This window comes from Typopeltis vanoorti, chromosome 11, assembly GCF_054136105.1.
Source record: "Typopeltis vanoorti isolate ZY-2024b chromosome 11, IOZ_Tvanoo_1.0, whole genome shotgun sequence".
Taxonomy (NCBI): domain Eukaryota; kingdom Metazoa; phylum Arthropoda; class Arachnida; order Uropygi; family Thelyphonidae; genus Typopeltis; species Typopeltis vanoorti.
In genome coordinates, this window is record NC_143559.1 from 76,934,928 (window position 1) to 76,953,496 (window position 18,569).

An 18,569-nucleotide genomic window follows, 5' to 3' on the forward strand; every position below is an offset into this window, starting at 1 on the left:
TAGTGCCATCTATGGTCGAGGCCGAGAAGTTTTCAGATCATCCTCGTATAGTATCCTGTGGATATCATCCTCCTTCTCTTAAACCTAGCACCTCTCTACATTAATCTCTGATATTCGTCTTCAGCTGCTCTCCTATTCATGTAGCAAGCGTTTACATAATCATCATATATATATATATATATATATATATATATATATATCCTCTCATATATATATATATGAGATATATATATATATATATATATGAGATGTTCATATATATATATATATATATATGAGCATATATATATATATATATATATATATATATATATATATATATATATATATGCTCCTATTCATGTAGCAAGCGTTTACATAATCATCATATATATATATATATATATATATATATATATATATATATATATGATGATTATGTAAACGCTTGCTACATGAATAGGAGCAAGCGTTTACATAATCATCATATATATATATATATATATATATACAGGGTGTTCAGGATAAATTTGACATATTTGTAATTAATTATATTTTTCCGTAAGTTACATGTATTAACACACACTTCTCTTCATTTAAAAGTTTGTACCCTTCTTCATTCATATACAAGATGTCAGAAAGGCTGGATAGCTGGAACCCACCTGAATCATGGAAGAGAATAACTTGTATCATGATGATTCGTGCCCGCCATCAAAATAAGGATATTACGACTGCTGCCCAATGCTCCCTGAATACAGTAAAAACAATCAGGCATGAACTAGAGACTTGCAATGGTGACTACGAGGATGTAGCAAGAAGAAAGATCCCTAGCAGACGATCTGATTGCGTTCGTACAGCAGAATTCCTCGCAAATCTGCAGGAACAGGTGTTGAAGAACCCTGGCATTGGAATTCGGGCTTTGTTCGTGGAGTTGCTAACTGTAGTCAAGCCCTGGATAACAAGGGTAGCCAATGGTAGGCCGTATGTATGGCAGCAGGATTCGGCCCCTTGCCACACCTCTGGGAAAAGTCAAAAATGGTTGTCTGAAAATTTCTACGACTTCACCAGTCCAAATGTTTGGCCTCCAAACTCCCCAGACCTTAACCCCATGGATTATTTTGTATGGGGCGCAGTTGAAAAAGACACCAATCGCACTTCCAGTAATACAAAAGCCCAGTTAATGGATAAAATTAAAACAGTTTTTGCGGCCCTTCCCAGGGAGACTGTAGCATCAGCTTGTTCGAGGTTCCGAAGCAGAATTGAAGCTGTGATCGATGCTAATGGTGGTTATTTTGAGTAAATCTTGTTGATAGTATTGTAATTAACTCTGCCTGTAATGTTTTTTTGTCAATTCATTAAATTTAATAGATACAAAGAAGATTTTCTTTTTCCTTACGAAACTGTCAAATTTATCCCGAACACCCTGTATATATATATATAAGTTGTATAACAAACACTAATATAATTGTTTGATATATTTAGCAAAGGTTGGTCGATTGGAAGAGCCTCTGCTACTAATTGCAAGTTTGAGCGCGGTTAGTAGTTGGAAGGGGTTCAATCGTTCGATGCTGTTAGCACACTCGCCGTCGATGAGTCTTTGGACTCCCTGGAGATGTCACATAATATTAATAATAATATTAATAATAATAATAAATTATTATTATTATTATTATTATTATTATCATCATTATTAACATTTTATGCATCCTTTTTGTTGTATATATACAAAACGCGTTAAGTTCTGCGAGGGAAAATGTTTTATTTATGAAAGAATTATCCCCCCCCCCCCCATTATTCTTGCTTCAACATCATTCGTTGTTTTAAACCAATAGTGACGGCGCACCAAAGGCATATGAAATGTTAGGTGTGTTTGTCACATGGCTTGGTTTCACATAACATAACTGTTGTAAGTTTGTGTTAGATCAGTGAAAAAATGGATGAGTTACTCGGTGCTTCTTCCTCTAATGTAAAAATAAGTAATGGTGAAGAGAGTCCTCCTACCCTCGAGAAATTAGGCATTCATAGAAAACCTAAAACACAACAAACATCAATCGGCATGGTTAGTATGTACTTATCGATAATACATGTGTTAATGCAAAAACATCATGATGATGATTTCTTCTACCGGTGTAATGCATTTTTTTCTGTTAAACTGTGCAGTTGGTGTGAGGTTAATATAGAAATGTTTCGGTAACAGTTGAGATTATAACAATATGCTTTATTTATACTTTTATTAACTTAAGAATAGCGGGTTACTAATCGGCACGTAAATATGCCGAGTGCTTTAATTTCTATAACAGTAGTAAATAGGGCTAATGACATTTGACAACGTTGTGTAATTCGGAATAAAAAAAATAAAAAAAAATAAAAAATCGGATAACGCCTGTGTTGTCACCCTATGCAGGGAGTAGGCAGGGCCGTTTACCCTATCTAACTTTACCCTATCTAAATTCAGAATAACCAACTTATTTCTAATCCAATTTTTTTTTTTTTTTTGGACGTTTTATTGCTATTAGTTTGAACACGGTCAGGTATACTGCTAGTTCAGTATTTTGCCTAATTTCTTTTATTTCACATAATATATATATTCAGAGGCGGGTTACAAAGATTGTTGCAGATCTGTGGGATGTTCCCTATGAGGATAGATTGATGATCTGTGGGCTCCAAAAACTAGCTGATAGACGGAGGAGAGGAGATATAGAGATATTTAAATTGTTAAAGGGATTTTACAGGATTGATACTGATGATATTCTTAAGACCAGTGCAGGATGTGAGAGAACGAGGAGTCATCCCTGGAGATTGTGTAAGAGTGTGGTTAACAAGGGTGTTAGGACTAGATTTTTTACTTGGAGGGTTGTGAATATGTGGAATGCTTTGCCAGAGGTGGTTGTGAATGCTTCAACTGTGAATGAATTTAAGGAGAGGTATGACAGGTATTGTGTAAATAATTGTTAATGTGTCAATGTCGGGTCTCCCGCGATGAGTCTTTTGACTCCATGGACACACCGTTAAAATAATAATAATATATATTCATTCATTTGGCTCTCCACTATACCATTTGTCTAATTCCATATTTATTTTCCCATTCTCTCTCACCCACCCACACACAAAGTGCTTAATTAGCTGAAATACCATATTTACTTCTCAGTGAGAATGCAGCTTGATATTTTCCATGTTACCGCTTACCTTCATAATTTTGTCTTGTCATTGCTGATTTTCATATCAAATTTCTTACAGTATTTAAATAATCATGAAGACTTGTCATCCTCCTAAATAAATCCAATACATCTGCATAAAGTAAAGAGTTGAATACTTCTGATTTTGATAATCAGGTTTAAAGATACTTGTTAATGAACTTTCCTTCATTAATATGATTGATATAGATGATTTTAACATTTATCTCCTTTAGTTCTAATTTCTGACTTGCAACTTCAATACAATTACACTATATAATTACATTTATGCTGTATATAATTGTAATGTTTTGAAAAGTTTTCTCTTGGCACCGTATATCCCTCATGAGTCTTTGGCCTCCCAGGAGGTGTTACATAATAATAATAATATGCTTTTTTCAGATCTACAAATTCTTTTGTTATGTTCCAATGATTTCTCAACTGTTTTTGTGTGCTTTGTTAATGAATGAGTTAAGGTAAAGTGTGATAGCCACTTTGTGAATAATGGTTAGTATTGTTATCTCACAAAAAATCGTTGGACTTCTTGAAGATGACAGTAATAATAATAATCCCTCAATTTTAAGTTATTCGTTGCTGGTGCATTTAGCAACTTTCTATTCCCCCACCACTCTCCATGCCAAAAATCTGTTGCTTTCTCCACTGCCCTGTGAAATATTTCTTTAGATCTATTTGATATACTTCTTTCACAAACATCTCTTAGTTATATCATCCTTTATATTCATCATCACTCTGTCCCAATTGGAAGAATGATGGTATGTTGCACCCTTTGATTGGAAAAGGCCTGAGTTTGATTCTCGTTGTGATGGGAGGAATCTTTACATTTTTTTTTTCAATTGAAGGTGAGTTAGCCGATCTCATTCAGAGGTAGCAGGATTTTTTCTCCCAGAAACTAGAGTTTTTCATCCTGCATACAGAAAAATCAGCCTTCAGGACACATACAATTTACAGACAAAAAAATACTAGTGGTGGTGAGCAATAGATGACATTGTTGTAGATGATGGAGACGTATGGAAGTGGTGGAGATGGAAAGTTGTAGAGTTGGTGCCCTCCCTCGATGAGTCTTTGGACTCTTTGGAGGTGTCACAAAATAATAATAATAATAATTTCTGCATCCTTCTTTAGCATACAAATTAGATGTCACAAAAACCTATACCACAATTATTTTAAAATTCAAAACACTTAAATTGTCATCTTATTAAAAGAATTGAAAATAAAAGATGGAAGTCATGTTGAAAAACTTGATTATTAGTGTTAAAATGCTTGCCTAGGTGTCAAAAGCATCTTCGATACTGAAATAGTACAGCAAAATATATTAAGATTCTAATAAGCACCCCTAGATATAGTAAGGTAACAAAATGATCAATAGATTCATATATATATAACAAACAATTAATACTTTTTCAGTTCTATTTCCCCATAAAGGAGATAAATATCGACCATCAGATCTATTTAAGTTTGGACACTGAGGTAGCATCTCAAGTTTCCTTATAAAGATGTTCCAAAGAAATCTGCTTTTAGAATAGTATCTTTTGATGTTACAGTGATCAGCATTCATTCATTTTTGTAAAATTATGGATCCTACTACTGTGTTATTATTTTAATTTCTTAACATTGTGATCTTCATATTAATGTTATCATCTGGAGTAGACACACACGGATAAATAAGTTATATTACAATTCAAACAGTATGCCAAAGTATCTCTAATTTAATTAATCTTTACTCAACTGGTATGATCTCTGGTGAGGAAAAACCATTGCATTAAAGCTACAGTTCTGTTTACAATGGACAAAGATCATAGTCTTATTAGCAGTTAAGGATATAGCAATAGTGATAGCATAATCAGTATTTAAAATAAGGACTGAGATTTGTTATTAAAATCGTGGAGTACTACAGTCCTTATTAGAACTGTAGTATTCCATGATTTTTCTCTGTGACTTAGAACAAAAAGTTATTCCAAGAATATGGATGGCACACATTCAACCCACATAATATTTGTTTTAACAGTTCAGTAATTAGAAATATAGCACTCCAAGATTTTAATAACAAACCTGAGCTCTTATTTTAAATACTGATTAAGCTACAACTATTGCTGTATCATCAAAGGTTCCTTATAAAACAAGACTGTAGCTTTGTAGTGCATTTTTCATCACAGGTCAGTAGGGCAGTGGCATAGTGTGTGTGTGTGGGGGGGGGATCCGCCTCGGGGCCGGCACTTTTTTTTGGGTTTCACGTGCGACAATTTTATTTGTCGACGATTCTTTTATTTATGTTAAATTAGTAATTTTTATTACTTAATTAATAATTAGTTTTTAACAACTATACTTACAACTAAAATAAACAAAATATAAATATAACAAAACCATTACATTTCCCTATCATACTGTAATTCACATTCTTAAAAATAAAACAATAAAATGCACGATAAAGCGATTGCTTTATTGGTTATTGCTTATAGCTGCAGCAGGCACCGCACAGTCAGTACACATTTGTGAAAACGTATTTTTTTTTCCTTCTAATTTTGCGTATAACTACGACCATCGGCAGGGTTTTAGGCTCCTGGTAATAATATTTCTGCTGTTCCCTATTATATTAGTTTTTTTACTTAACACTTTTAATGCATGTATAAAAAAATAACAAGCATGATTCCAAAATGCTAAAATGCCTGATTCATCATTAGTTTTTTTTTTTTTTTTTTTACACATTTATATCATTTGGGTCATTATCAAATCCATTGAAAACATTTATTGTATTCTTTATCTATGGTTAGTCTAGTGCAGCAGTGGGCAAACCTTGGCATGCGTGGCACGCCAACGACTTTTTTCAAGCACGCAACCTAGGGCTCACCTTAATAAATAAATACATTTCAAACATCTTTGCTGATTTGTATAATTTAACTTAATATAATACAATTTTATTAATTACAGCTATACCAAATAAAAATGCAATAAAGAAGAAAACCCTACCAACTGTTTTAGTAATAAGAAAATTAGAAACAAAGATCCTATTTACAAGTCATCTATATCTCTGTGATATACTGATGTACAAGTTTCGTCCAGTTCAGTTGTTGCATCATTCGCCAGGCAGCCAGACGTGGCATGACTCCTTTACCATCATTTGATATATCTTTTCGTGTTTTGTAAAGAACGTATCCATTTTCTAAAGTGTGTATATATGGGAATTTGGATTTTATTAAATCGTAAGTCATTAAAATATGGATTGGAAGTATTTATTGTCAATTAATATGTTTAACTTATTAGATATAAAAGCAAATTTCCTTTACATTGCCATAAACATACCGTATTTACTCGAATATAACTCTCACTTTTTTCCCCAAAATTAAAGCTAAAAATAGTGGTGCGAGATATATGTGGGGATTTTCGGAAACTAAAGTTTTCAGGGTTTTTTTTTGTAAAATCCCGACATATATCTTGCACCACAATTGCTATTGCTATTTCCTGCCTATAGAGCAGTTTCCTTGTGTGCATCCTACCCAAATAGCACCATCGTCTTTCCCATTATTTCAAGCAAAATTTACCAGTAATTTACAAGACTTGAGATACTTAATGAAAAATCCTTCAAGAATGACTAATGAACAGACGCTACGGTACTAGGCCGGTAAAGATAGAGCAGCTATGTACGTATAATTGGTGCGGTATTAACAAAAGCTCTCGCGAGTCAAACAAAAGCAAGCCGACAATTTTTGAATTGAAATGCTAATTCCCTTCAACCAAATTCAATATCTGAAACTGCCATAAAAATATTCACTATATATTTTTTAGTTTTAACACGTTTACGAATTTTAACACTTTCCATTTATTTTTATTACTGCCTTGGTTTGAGCTCGGGGGACAGATTCCCACACATCTAGTTTTTAGTTAGAAATGTGTTTGCCGGTGCAACATATGCTTTTGCTTGAGTCTAAATAGCATAGTTTCTGTGGTGGGAAGGGAACATATGATTCATTAGTTAGTGTCATTTTTATCCCAGCTGTCTCTGATTGCACTATTTGTTGAGAAATATATTACACAGACTGCAAATGTTTCTGTCTGCAGTCACTATTGGCAACTGAGGAGGTCGTGTGGTTTTATCATGAGGAAGTGAGTTACCATCACCCTGAAATGTGTTTAAACTTTTTTTTTCTGTGCGAGGTCTATGTGAAACTTTTCAATTTATTTTTTCGTAAAGTAAAATCAGGAATGCGATGCGAGGGCGAGTTATGTTAGAGTAAATACGTCAAGTTATTTTTAAAGCTATGTGAAATGTATTATCGATATTCAGGATTATGAAGGTTATCTGCACGTAATTAGATTGCATGTGTACCCTTCTCTTTCATTTGCATAGGTCGGCTTATAATTGTACTAATTTTTGGTTTGCTTAAACTTGGTTGGTATATGCAGACAGTGATTATGATGAGATTTTCTGAATCCAAATTATAATTTTTGTCAGTGTCTATATGTCTCTGTCCTCATTTTTACACCCCCCCCCCATAATCTAATTTTCATTAAAGTTAAAAGCTGTATGAAGAAAACAATTATTTAATAATTATTCAATTATTAAATTATATATATTTATTTGCTACCTGCTCTTTACAGATTGAGCAGAATGTCACAACCACCAGCAAAGAAACAGACATTTAGATGAAAATGATATTAGACAACTTAAAGAATACTGAACTGAAAAATTTTGCATGATTAAGAAAGATAGTAAAGCATTATGCATTTTATGTTCTGAATCAGCTGTTTGTAAGACATCTTCTGTAAAGAGACATTTTGAAACTGTTCATAAGAAATTAAGTAATAAAAGTGAGCAAGAACAGAGAGAACTAATTTCTGGCGAACTGAGCAAGACAAATAAACAGTCCGATACGTCGATGAAATTTATTTCAGGTAGACCTAGTTCCAACTTAGTTGCTGCTAGTTTTGAGGTTTCAAAAGTTGTTGCCGAACATGGAAAACCACTCAGTGATGGGGAGTATATTAAAGAAGCATGGCTAGAATGTGCTCTTTTCCTTTTTGACAATATTTCAGAAAAGGTAAAAATTATTCAGTGCATTAAAGAATTGTCTGTGAGTAGAAAAACAATTAAGGATAGGATACTCAAGTTGGAAAGGAATACAGCAGAACAATTAACAAACGTTTGGTTTCATGTAAGTCCTTTTCTATTTGTATTGATGAGAGCACAGACATTACATCAGTTAGGCTGGCAATTTTTGTTCGATTTTGTAGAGGTGACGAAGTATGCAAAGAGAGGATTAATCTTGTAACACTACCCGAGTATCATTGGAGTTGAAATATATAAAGCAGTTATGAACGAATTATCTATTTGGCAAATTGATATTTCAAAAGTGGTATCTGTCACAACAGATGGTGCACCCAGCATGATTTGGTAAGAAAGCAGGATTTGTAAATCTATTTGCAAAATATGGTGGTCATCCACTGATAGGTTTTCGTTGCATCCTACATGAGAATTTATGTGCAAACTCTGGCCTAAAGGAACTTCAAGAAGTGAACATGCAAACAGTAACCAAGGATGTCAATTACATTTCTGCACCTGCTTTGAGTAAAAGACAATATCGGAATATATTGAATGAGGTGGATTCGGTGTACAAAGGACTAATAATGTACAACAATGTTCGTTGGCTTAGTCGAGGTCTTGTTCAGAAACGATTTGTTGAATGCCTGGATGAGATAAATCTCTTTGACTAATCAACAAATGTATTATAAAGAAATGTATGACATTGTGTGGATTTGTAAACTGATGTTTTTTGTAGATTTTTGCGAATATTTAAATAACTTGAACCTCAAACTACAGAACATGAAAATATCTTCAAATAAACTTGCAGATGTTTTCTTAGATAAATATGGATGATTTTGAAATGCAGTTGATTGAATTCTGTTAGGGGAGTAACAAGTGCAGAAAAAGAGGTATTAAGAACTTGGAATGCTATTCCCAAAACTTTTGTATGTTTAAAAACCCTTGCAACAGCATTATTATCCATTTTTGCATCTACATATTCTTGTGAATCATTGTTCTCAGTGATGAACTTAAGTCTCGTAACAGGAGTAGCCTTACAGATGAAATTAGTAGCACATGCACATCTCTACAGGTTATAAAATATAAACCTGATATAAATTATCTTTCATTAGTGATGTAGTAACAGCAGAAGTCTCATTGATGCTAAATAAATAAAATGTCCACTATTTTCTTTCACTAGTTTTGATTTGATGTTTTCTGCTAAAAATGGTAAAGATTAATTTCTTTTAATATATTATGTAGGTGAAATAATTTTTCTGTAATTTTTATGTATTACTCATAAAGGATTAAGAAGTAATAAAATTATATCTTTAATTTATTTTCTTTTATTGTGCTTTAGTCAAGTAAAACGATTATGAGATTGTGCACTGCAATATATTGGAAAAACTTGAAGAAACTTGTAGTGTCTAAAAAAAAAAATAAAAAAATCAAAAAAAAAATCAGAATTATTGTTTACTCTTGCTGATGTTAAAATTTTAACATCAGCAAGTCTTTAAATTGTGCGGCTTTATATGGTAGCTAGAATTGCACTTAAATGCAAATAAAAAAATATTCACGCTATCAACAGGGTAAAATGACTTAAGTAAAAATTCCATGACTAATTTCTACGTTCATTCAATCTTACATGACTTACAATAATCACTCTTACAATATTCTTTGATTTTACCATTCTAGTGTGATTATTTGAAAAGGTCTTTCCAATACTTAAAAGACACCAAATAATAATATGTTCCCCAAAATTTCAGTTAGCACTTGAGAAAATTTTGCAACAAAGATTTGCTGATTTTGGCATGCCCATTAAAATAAGTTGCTCACCCCTGGTCTAGAGTCCAGATTTAAACAAATCTCTCATACTGCTACGTGTTTGGGAGTTTACGGCGATCAAGGAGCTGCAGCGAAAACGCCCACCAGTCTGACCAGTGGTGACGGTGACTAAGATTGCCAGAAATGCTATATGTCTTTTTGACTTTTTTGTAGTATTTTTGGTGTGTATTGAGAAGGGTGGCAAACTCAGGGACCGCCCTAGGCAGCAAAAGCTCTAGCTACACCACTGCAGTAGAGTAAGAGTTTACCAAATTAGTTTAGCATTTTAAATTGTTATACAACTCATTTCTATATGTATACACACTGCTTAGAAAGAAGTCAACTGACAACACCATAGTGTGAGGAGCACTCAGCCATGGTGCCCACCCTAATAAGATGTAGGACCTCATTTCACTGCAATTACTGCAGCAATCCTACAGAGCAATGAATGGGAATTTTGGACCATTCTTTCTGTAGAGCATGTAATGAGGTCCTGGATTTTTTTTTTTTCCCAGTGAGGAAAGAATGTCCCTTTTTACCTCACCTGATGCTCCAGTTCATTCCACAGATGTTCAGTAGGGTTGAGATCAGGGCTCTGTGAAGGCCAGTCAAGTGTAGTGGCACTCATATCGACAGAACACACAGTTACAGAAGCAGCCTTATGAGCATTGTCTTGTTGAAAGAGACGATAGTCGTTTCTGTAGAAATGCCACAAAGTAGGAATCATTGTATTGTCCAGAATGTTCAGATACCTCTTGGAGTTCAGTAGCACCACAAACAGAGGTCAGAGGCCAAACCGGGAAAAACATGACCATACCATCGCACTGCCACATTTGAATTTCATAGTTGGGGTTACTCACTCTAGTAAGATATGTTCACCAGCATCCACCACACCCATCCATTTGCTTGATAGAGGGTGTGGTGTGATTTTCCATTCCATAACACAGCTTTCCAAGCTTCTACATCTCACCGTACATACTCTTTGTACCACTGATGATGCTGAATGTTGTTTCAAGTAATGTGGGGATTATTGCATATTGCTGTCCTGCCATGGAAACCCATGTTGTAAGGCTTTTTTCTAAATGTTTTTGTGCAGATTCATGTTCTAGTCAAAGTCTAGAACCCTGTATTCAACTTGTTGGTCAACAAGTGGTGGTTTTTACATATTATCCTTCATAGCACCCTTTGGTAATGTTCGGTAAGTGTGGTGGTTCGTTTACTACAGGTAGCACTTGCAGTTGACTTCCATCTCAGTGTGTTATAACTGACTTTTGCTACGGGTTGGCCCAATTTGCTGAACAGATGGGTCCGCAACGTAGCATCCTAGCAGTTGCACTGACTTGTGAATGCATTTCTCTAATTTATACCAGCTACAAACACATGACTTGTTACATGGCATGGCGGTGTCCATTGATTTCTTTCCAAGCAGTGTATATGTACATTCCAGATGAACTAAATATGAAGGTTAAAACATTGAGAAATTAAAATTACTACTCTTAACATGGTAATCTCTGTAATTTTACCAAAATAAAAGGATCTTTTTATTAGGATTGTAGTTTTGTTCCAGAGGACTCTGTACTTAGTAGAGATGGCATGTTCGGCAAGGCCAGATTATTGAGCTGATGATATTTGATGACTTAAGTTCTTCATGCTTGATAAAAACAGATCTTCCACATTGTCCCACAAAATTGTTGAGACTATTTAAAATTTTTTTGACTTGTTCTGATATTCCATTCACATAAGGCAGTAATATGAGTAATCTCTTCTTGAACAGAACAGCCAAGAATTCTATAGCTGTTGAAGATTTTAAAAGATTTTACTGAAACCATTTAGGAAGTTGACTTAACATGATGTATTCATATTTTCGAATTTAGGGACACGAAATACACGTGTTGAAATGATTATTTTACTTATTATTAATAAAATAACACTTGACATTTTGACCCTTGTATTAGAAGGGTCAACATTAGAAGGATACATGTGTATAGGAAACCAAGCTACATGCTCTTGCACTCTGTAAAGGTAAATTAAATCTATGCTGTTAATTAATCTTTTTCTTAGCCTGAGCTCTAGTGATAAAAAAACAATTAAAATAAAAACACTTGTCTAGACACACATGTCTTCACTCAGGCTGTCTCTCCTTCTCAGTTTACTGTAAACCTACACACACAGGCCAGTACATACACAAAAACTCCTATCACCACCAACACGAAAACTAGGAGTCATATCAGAACACATGCAATTTACAGACATAGAATACCAGTTGTGGTGGTGGCGGAAATGGGTGGTTGATGGAGACGATTTGTAGTAGAGGTTCGGTGTGTGGTTGAGACAGTTGTAGGTGTCCTCCCACGATGAGTCTTTGGACTCCTTGGAGGTGTCAGGAATAATAATAATAAGCACAGAGCTGAAACGATTTGTTCAAATGAACAGCTCTAAACCAAGAATACGAGATCATCAACCATACATTTATGAAAAATGGATACAGTAAAAAACTTTTCACATGATCCTCCACAGAAATACCACTAAAAACAAAAAAGATTTCGAGAATGCTATTGCCATACCCTATGTTAGTCATTTCCAAAAAAATAGAACACTACACAGATATAACATCAAAACCACCTTTAAACCCCCGACAAAATTAAGACACCTACTCAGTTCTTCCAAAGATCCTCTTCCACACCTAGCCTACCCAGGGGTTTACAAAATACAATGCACATGTAACCTACCATACATAAGAGAAGCAGGGCAAACCATCCCAATTAGGAAGGACGAACACAAATTACACATTAAATACCTCCATTTTGGAAAAACTGACCTTTCTGACCATGCACTCCAATATACCACAGAATTGATTGGAAAGGTACCAAGTCCCTACACCACACCAGAACTTGGTTCGAGAGGAAATTTAAAGAAGCATGTGAAATGCTCAAATATAATCCAAATCTGAATAGAAATTATGGTCTAACCATTCCAAGGATGTGGAGGACCCATTTGTAACCTTTTGTAGCAACCAGAACAAGCCAAAGAAAAATCGCAATACAAGAAGACTTGAAGTGTTTTTTTTTTCTCCTAACATTCAATAGCAACTTGAATTGTACAAGTCGAGAAGAAAATTGTAGTATAATAATCTGAACTGTACAAATCTAGAAGAATCTTAGTACAGGAGGACTTTAGTAGAGTTTATTGTAGTTTTTTAATTTATTTATTAATTATTTATTTATTAAAAAAATTTTTATTTAATTTTATTTAATTTTAATTTTTTTTTATCATTAGAGGTCAGGCTAAGAAAAATTAATTAACAGCATAGATTTAATTTACCTTTACAGAGTACAGGAGCATGTAGCTTGTTTCCTATACACATTTATCCCTCTGATGATGACCTCAGTACAGGTGTCGAAACATCAAGTGTTGTTTTATTAATAATAAGTAAAATAATCATTTCAACATGTGTTTTCTGTCTCTAAATTCGGAAATATGAATGCTGATCACAGTGTAACCTTAAAAGAAAGCGTTAACATGATGTAATTCTTTATGTAGTAGATCATCTGTAGAACATAAAGAATGGGCATGATCTATTAAGGCACATATGGGCAACCTGCGGGCTGGATCCAGCCCTAATCTATTTCAGAAGTTTGTCTGATTCATGGTGGGAGAAAACATGTGTTCTACTAACTCGCATTAAGCTGACATCATATGACTTGCGCAAAACACTGTTTTCTCCAACAAAGGTCTCTTTTTCACTTTGACTAGCGGCGTGTGCGAACGTGTTACAACGTGTCAGTTCGGTACTTGCGTTGGTGTTGTTGTGTTCTGTTCAGTGCCTGCATTGATTGTTGTGTTCTGTGTTCAGTGCCTGCAGTGTAGAAGACAGTTTTGTTTGACAGTTCTGAATATCACTTATAAATTTGAGACAATGTCAGGGGTTATTGCAAAAAAAAAAAAGTAGATGCAGAGAATCGTCAATTTCAAGACAACTGGATGGAGGATCATTATTTTATTCTGAATAAAGGTTTGTCTATATGTTTGCTGTACAACGAATCCGTATCCGTCAACAAAGAATACAACTTGAAGAGACACTTTACTTCGAGACATGCTGATCATCCAAAAATTGATGAAGGAGAATTTATCAAAGAATGTCTGCTATAATATGTATAATATTATAGCAGAGTTGTATAATATGTCCTGAAAAGAAAAAAGACTTCGAGAATATTTGTTTGTTGAGATGTACTGTTGTCTGACAGATAGAAATTATGGCTGATGATATCAAAAAAAAGTTTAAAAGAGAAGATTGCTTGATTGGAAGCATTTCAATTGCTTTGGATGACAGCACTGATGTCTCCGATACAGCACAACTAGCAATATTTATTCGAGAAGTTGATGTGGATTTCAACATCACAGAAGAATTATTCGCGCTTCGGCCATTAAAAGGAACAACTACTGGTGAAGATATATTTGAAATAGTCAACACAGTCTTCGAGAGATTTGGGCTTAAATGGAGTTTACTATCTGACATATGCACTGATGGAGCCCCTGCAATGGTTGGTGTACAGAAGGGATTTATTGGAATAGTTTATGAAAGAGCAATAGAACTACAGATCCATCCAGAAAATTTAACAAATTTTCACTGCATTATCCACCAACAAAATCTGTGTGCAAAATCGATTAAATTTTATCACAAATTTATGGAAGTTGTAGTAGCAGCCAGTATTAACTTTATTAAGTCATGTACACTTAGTCACCGCCAATTTAAGGAATATTTGGCAGACCTCTTTTTGGATTATGAAGATGTCTTATTATTGTGAAGTGAGGTGGTTGGGTAAAGGTAAAATGTTAAAATGATTTTATGATCTGAGACAAGACATTGCAGATTTTATGGACATAAAAGGAAACACAATTAACCAAGTAAAAGATGATGAGTGGGTGTGTGATTTAGCATTCCTTGTAGATGTCACCGGATACCTAAACGAACTGAATCTTAAATTGCAAAAACAAGGACAATTGGTTCATGAACTGTATGGACATGTCCAAGCTTTTTGTAATAAACTAAGATTGTTGGAAAGTCAGATAAGAGCTAAAAATTGTTATCATTTTCCTACTCTAGCAACTCATAAAAATATCCCTTATAATTGTTATGGAGATGAACTGAAGGCACTAATAGAGCAATTTGATACAAGGTTTGCCGACTTCAAAAACAAAGACTCCACATTCGCTATATTTACTTCCAATAGATGCTGATGTAAATAATGTGCCAGAAAACTTACAGGTGGAACTTATTGAGCTTCAGGTGGATTTAGTGCTAAAATCACAATTTAACAACATTGCTTTGATGGAATTTTATAAATTTTATTTGATGAAAGAAAAATATACAAATTTATGCGCCTTTTCAAGAAAAATCATTTATCTTTTCGGCAGCACATATGTCAACAGTTTTTTTTTTGAGGATGAAATACAATAAATCAAAAATTCGGACGAGAATAACGGACGAAAACCTCAAATTCTATGCGATTATCCTCAAGTAATAACGTTAATATTGATAGTCTTGTAGTCGAAGTACAAGGCCAATCTTCACATTAAATTGTTATGTCTTTCATTATATTATAAAATTTATGTAGAGTTTTATACCAAAGCATTATGTTATAAATAAATGAAATATGAAGTAGCAACTTGTTTTAATTCATTTAATATTAATTTATTTTATTTAATAATTTGGTCCGGCCTTTGACTCGGAGACAGAATGATAATTTGGCCCCCGAACTAGGAAAGGTTGCCCATGCCTGTATTAAGGTCTTAATAGTCCCAATTTTTTTTTACCAGGATGAATACTCACACAAGCCATTATAATCATGCAATTCTGCATGATTATAGTGGCTTGTGTGAGTATTAATCTGAAATACTGAGAATTATAGACCCATCAGGTTTTCAAAGAATTAGCAGATCCAGAAAGGCTATTTGGTTGTTTTTTCTTAAATGGATCTGATGATCTTGATCTCTTTCATTCTGCTAACCTTTTCTAATTATTTATGTATTTTTTTAAAATTAAATATTTATGTATGTGTTATATATTTAATTATTTATGTATGTGTTATACATTTAATTTGAAATTTGACTATTTTGTTACCTTACTGTAGTTATGGTGATGCTTTTTAGAATCATTCTGTAATTTTTATATCATGCTGTTCCATTTCAATACTGAAGATGCTTTTTAGACTTAGGCAAAAATTTTTTCATTGTGAATCTTCCATCTTTTCTTTTTAATAATAATAATAATACTATAGTAGTGCTATGTATAGGCAAGTAATTAGAGAGAAAGAAGGCATCTGTTGGTGAGTTGAAGAATCAGAGGTTGTATTCATTGGGGAAAACATTATAGGGAAGGCTGTTCCAGGAACATAAGTACATGGTATGAAAGAAGAGAATGAGAAGTGTGATGAGTTTGGTGATAAGCTGTGTACAAATGTTGACAAGCAACTTCTCATATTCTTATATCATATGATTATAGGAAAGTGGAGTGGCGGTGGCCAATTCAAATTCAGTGGAGAAGCTCTCATGAAAATATATATATAAAAAAAAAAGCTGTTCAGAAAGAGAGCATCTATGGAAAAGCATTTGAAGAAAATTTGTGAGGGGTAGGGTTATCTGTTATGCAAATTCTTCTCTTCTGGATAGTATTGAGCATCTTCACAATTTATTGTGCACTACCCAAAATTCAAGAACGATATTCTAAGGTCAGACATTTGGAATTTAAAGTGTTAAGAGTTATACAGGCCAGAAGTAGTGCTTTGAATGTAAGAAGCATTTATTCAGGGGGTGAGAAGGCTATGGCAGTTTGGTATCACAGTGCTGTCTCTACATCATTTTAGAAAGGCTAGCTGATTAATTAAGATGGAAACACATTTTTTATCTTACCGTAGTGGCTGCATTGCCTGTAGGTCAACTCTCCATGGATAATGACAGTTCTTTCTTTTAAAGTTACATAGTGGTCATCATTCATTGTGAAGAATTTATGGAGACAAAAACACATTGGAGTAATTACTTTACTTATAATTAGGAAAATAACACTCAACATTTCGACCTCTGTATTGAGGTCATTATCAGGAAAACATACATATGCACAGGACACAAGCTACATGACACTACACAAAAGTAAGCTAAATCTAAATGCTTTGTTAATCGTTTACCCCAGTCTGACATCTGTGAAAAAATATATATATATATAATAAATAAAAAAGTATATGCAAATATAAATTAACAAAATAAAATACTTGATGGAAGTTTTTTCACTTGGCTATGCTACCAATTACATATTTTGTTTAATCCTTTATCCAAGTGTAAGCAAACAAAGTTTGCACCTGAAATATTTTCAGGACTGGAGCAACTCGTGGTAAAGGTGGTATAAGTTCTGATCACTTGCCTTAGTATCCCATAATGCAAAACACGTATCCTTATGGGTATATAAAATGCTATGCATTATGGAAAGGATCATTATTAGCTGGATATAAGATGAATGAACAGGAGTTAGAAAAAGTTAATGAATACAGAGATGTGCTCTGTATTCATTAACTTTAATAAAATCATATATTACTAGAGTCCTAGAAAAGTGCTAGTTTTTTCTTAATATGACTGTCTCCCAGATCGTTGGCAAGTTAATACAGCCATATGTGTTGAGATTTGGAGTGTGTTTTAGGGCTTCTGTCGCCTCTAAGAACAATCTCTCTGATTTATACGGGTTTCTGTGTAGTACTTTTGTGTTTTTCCAGTTGATCCTGTGTGCAGGGGTATCCAGAGCATGGTCTGCTAGGTCCGACTTCCCATAATGATAATTCCGGACGTATCTTTTATGTTCGCTGATGCGGATGTTCACAGTTCTTCCTGTTTGACTGTAGTAGGCTTGATTGCAAATTTGCTACATGGTCTGAATGTAGTGCGTAGTTTATATTTATTGAGAATTCTTGAGATCTTTTCAGATGTGCCTTTAATGTAAGGGATGGTGACTGTTTTGTTGTAGTTCTCTGTGGTGGATGGTGGGAGGGGTTTCTTAGGAGTGTTTAGTATTTTGTTTATTTTATGTGGATTGTAGCTGTTGGCCAAGAAGGTAAGTGAGTCAGTTCAGTAGTAAGAGCCTTGTCATTGGAACAGATTGCTCTCGCTCTATGGGTTAGCGTTTTTAATATACCATATTGTTGAGAAGGATGATGGTGTGATTGCTTGTGTAAGTATCTACCTGTATGTGTGGGTTTTCTAAAAACTGAAAATGATAAGGAACCATCTGGGAGATGTGTGATGAGTGTATCCAGGAAGGGCAGACAGTTGTTGGCTTCCAGTTCCATAGTAAAGTGGATTTTTGGATGTTGGCTATTTAAATGTGCTAAGAATGTTTTCAATGTCTCAGGGCCATGTGGCCAAATAGCAAGCACATCATCAACATAGCGTAGCCAAAGTGTTGGTTTGAGAGTGGCTGTATTGATTACTTGTTTTTCCAGGTGTTCTATGTAAAAGTTGGCTAGGGGGGGGGAAGGGGGGAGCCCATGTCTGTCCCATCAATTTGTTTGTATATT

General features: G+C 34.1%; 1 protein-coding gene across 1 annotated transcript in view; it reads left to right on the forward strand.

Moving 5' to 3' along the window:
- The first annotated feature begins 1,912 nt into the window (after window positions 1–1,912).
- LOC150101763 (uncharacterized) overlaps window positions 1,913–18,569 on the forward strand; it is a 159,718-nt gene continuing 143,061 nt past the window's right edge. The window contains exon 1 of the mRNA XM_090400450.1: window positions 1,913–2,038. Within this exon, the coding sequence (XP_090256576.1) occupies window positions 1,913–2,038 (126 nt within the window). The remainder of the gene's footprint in view (window positions 2,039–18,569) is intronic.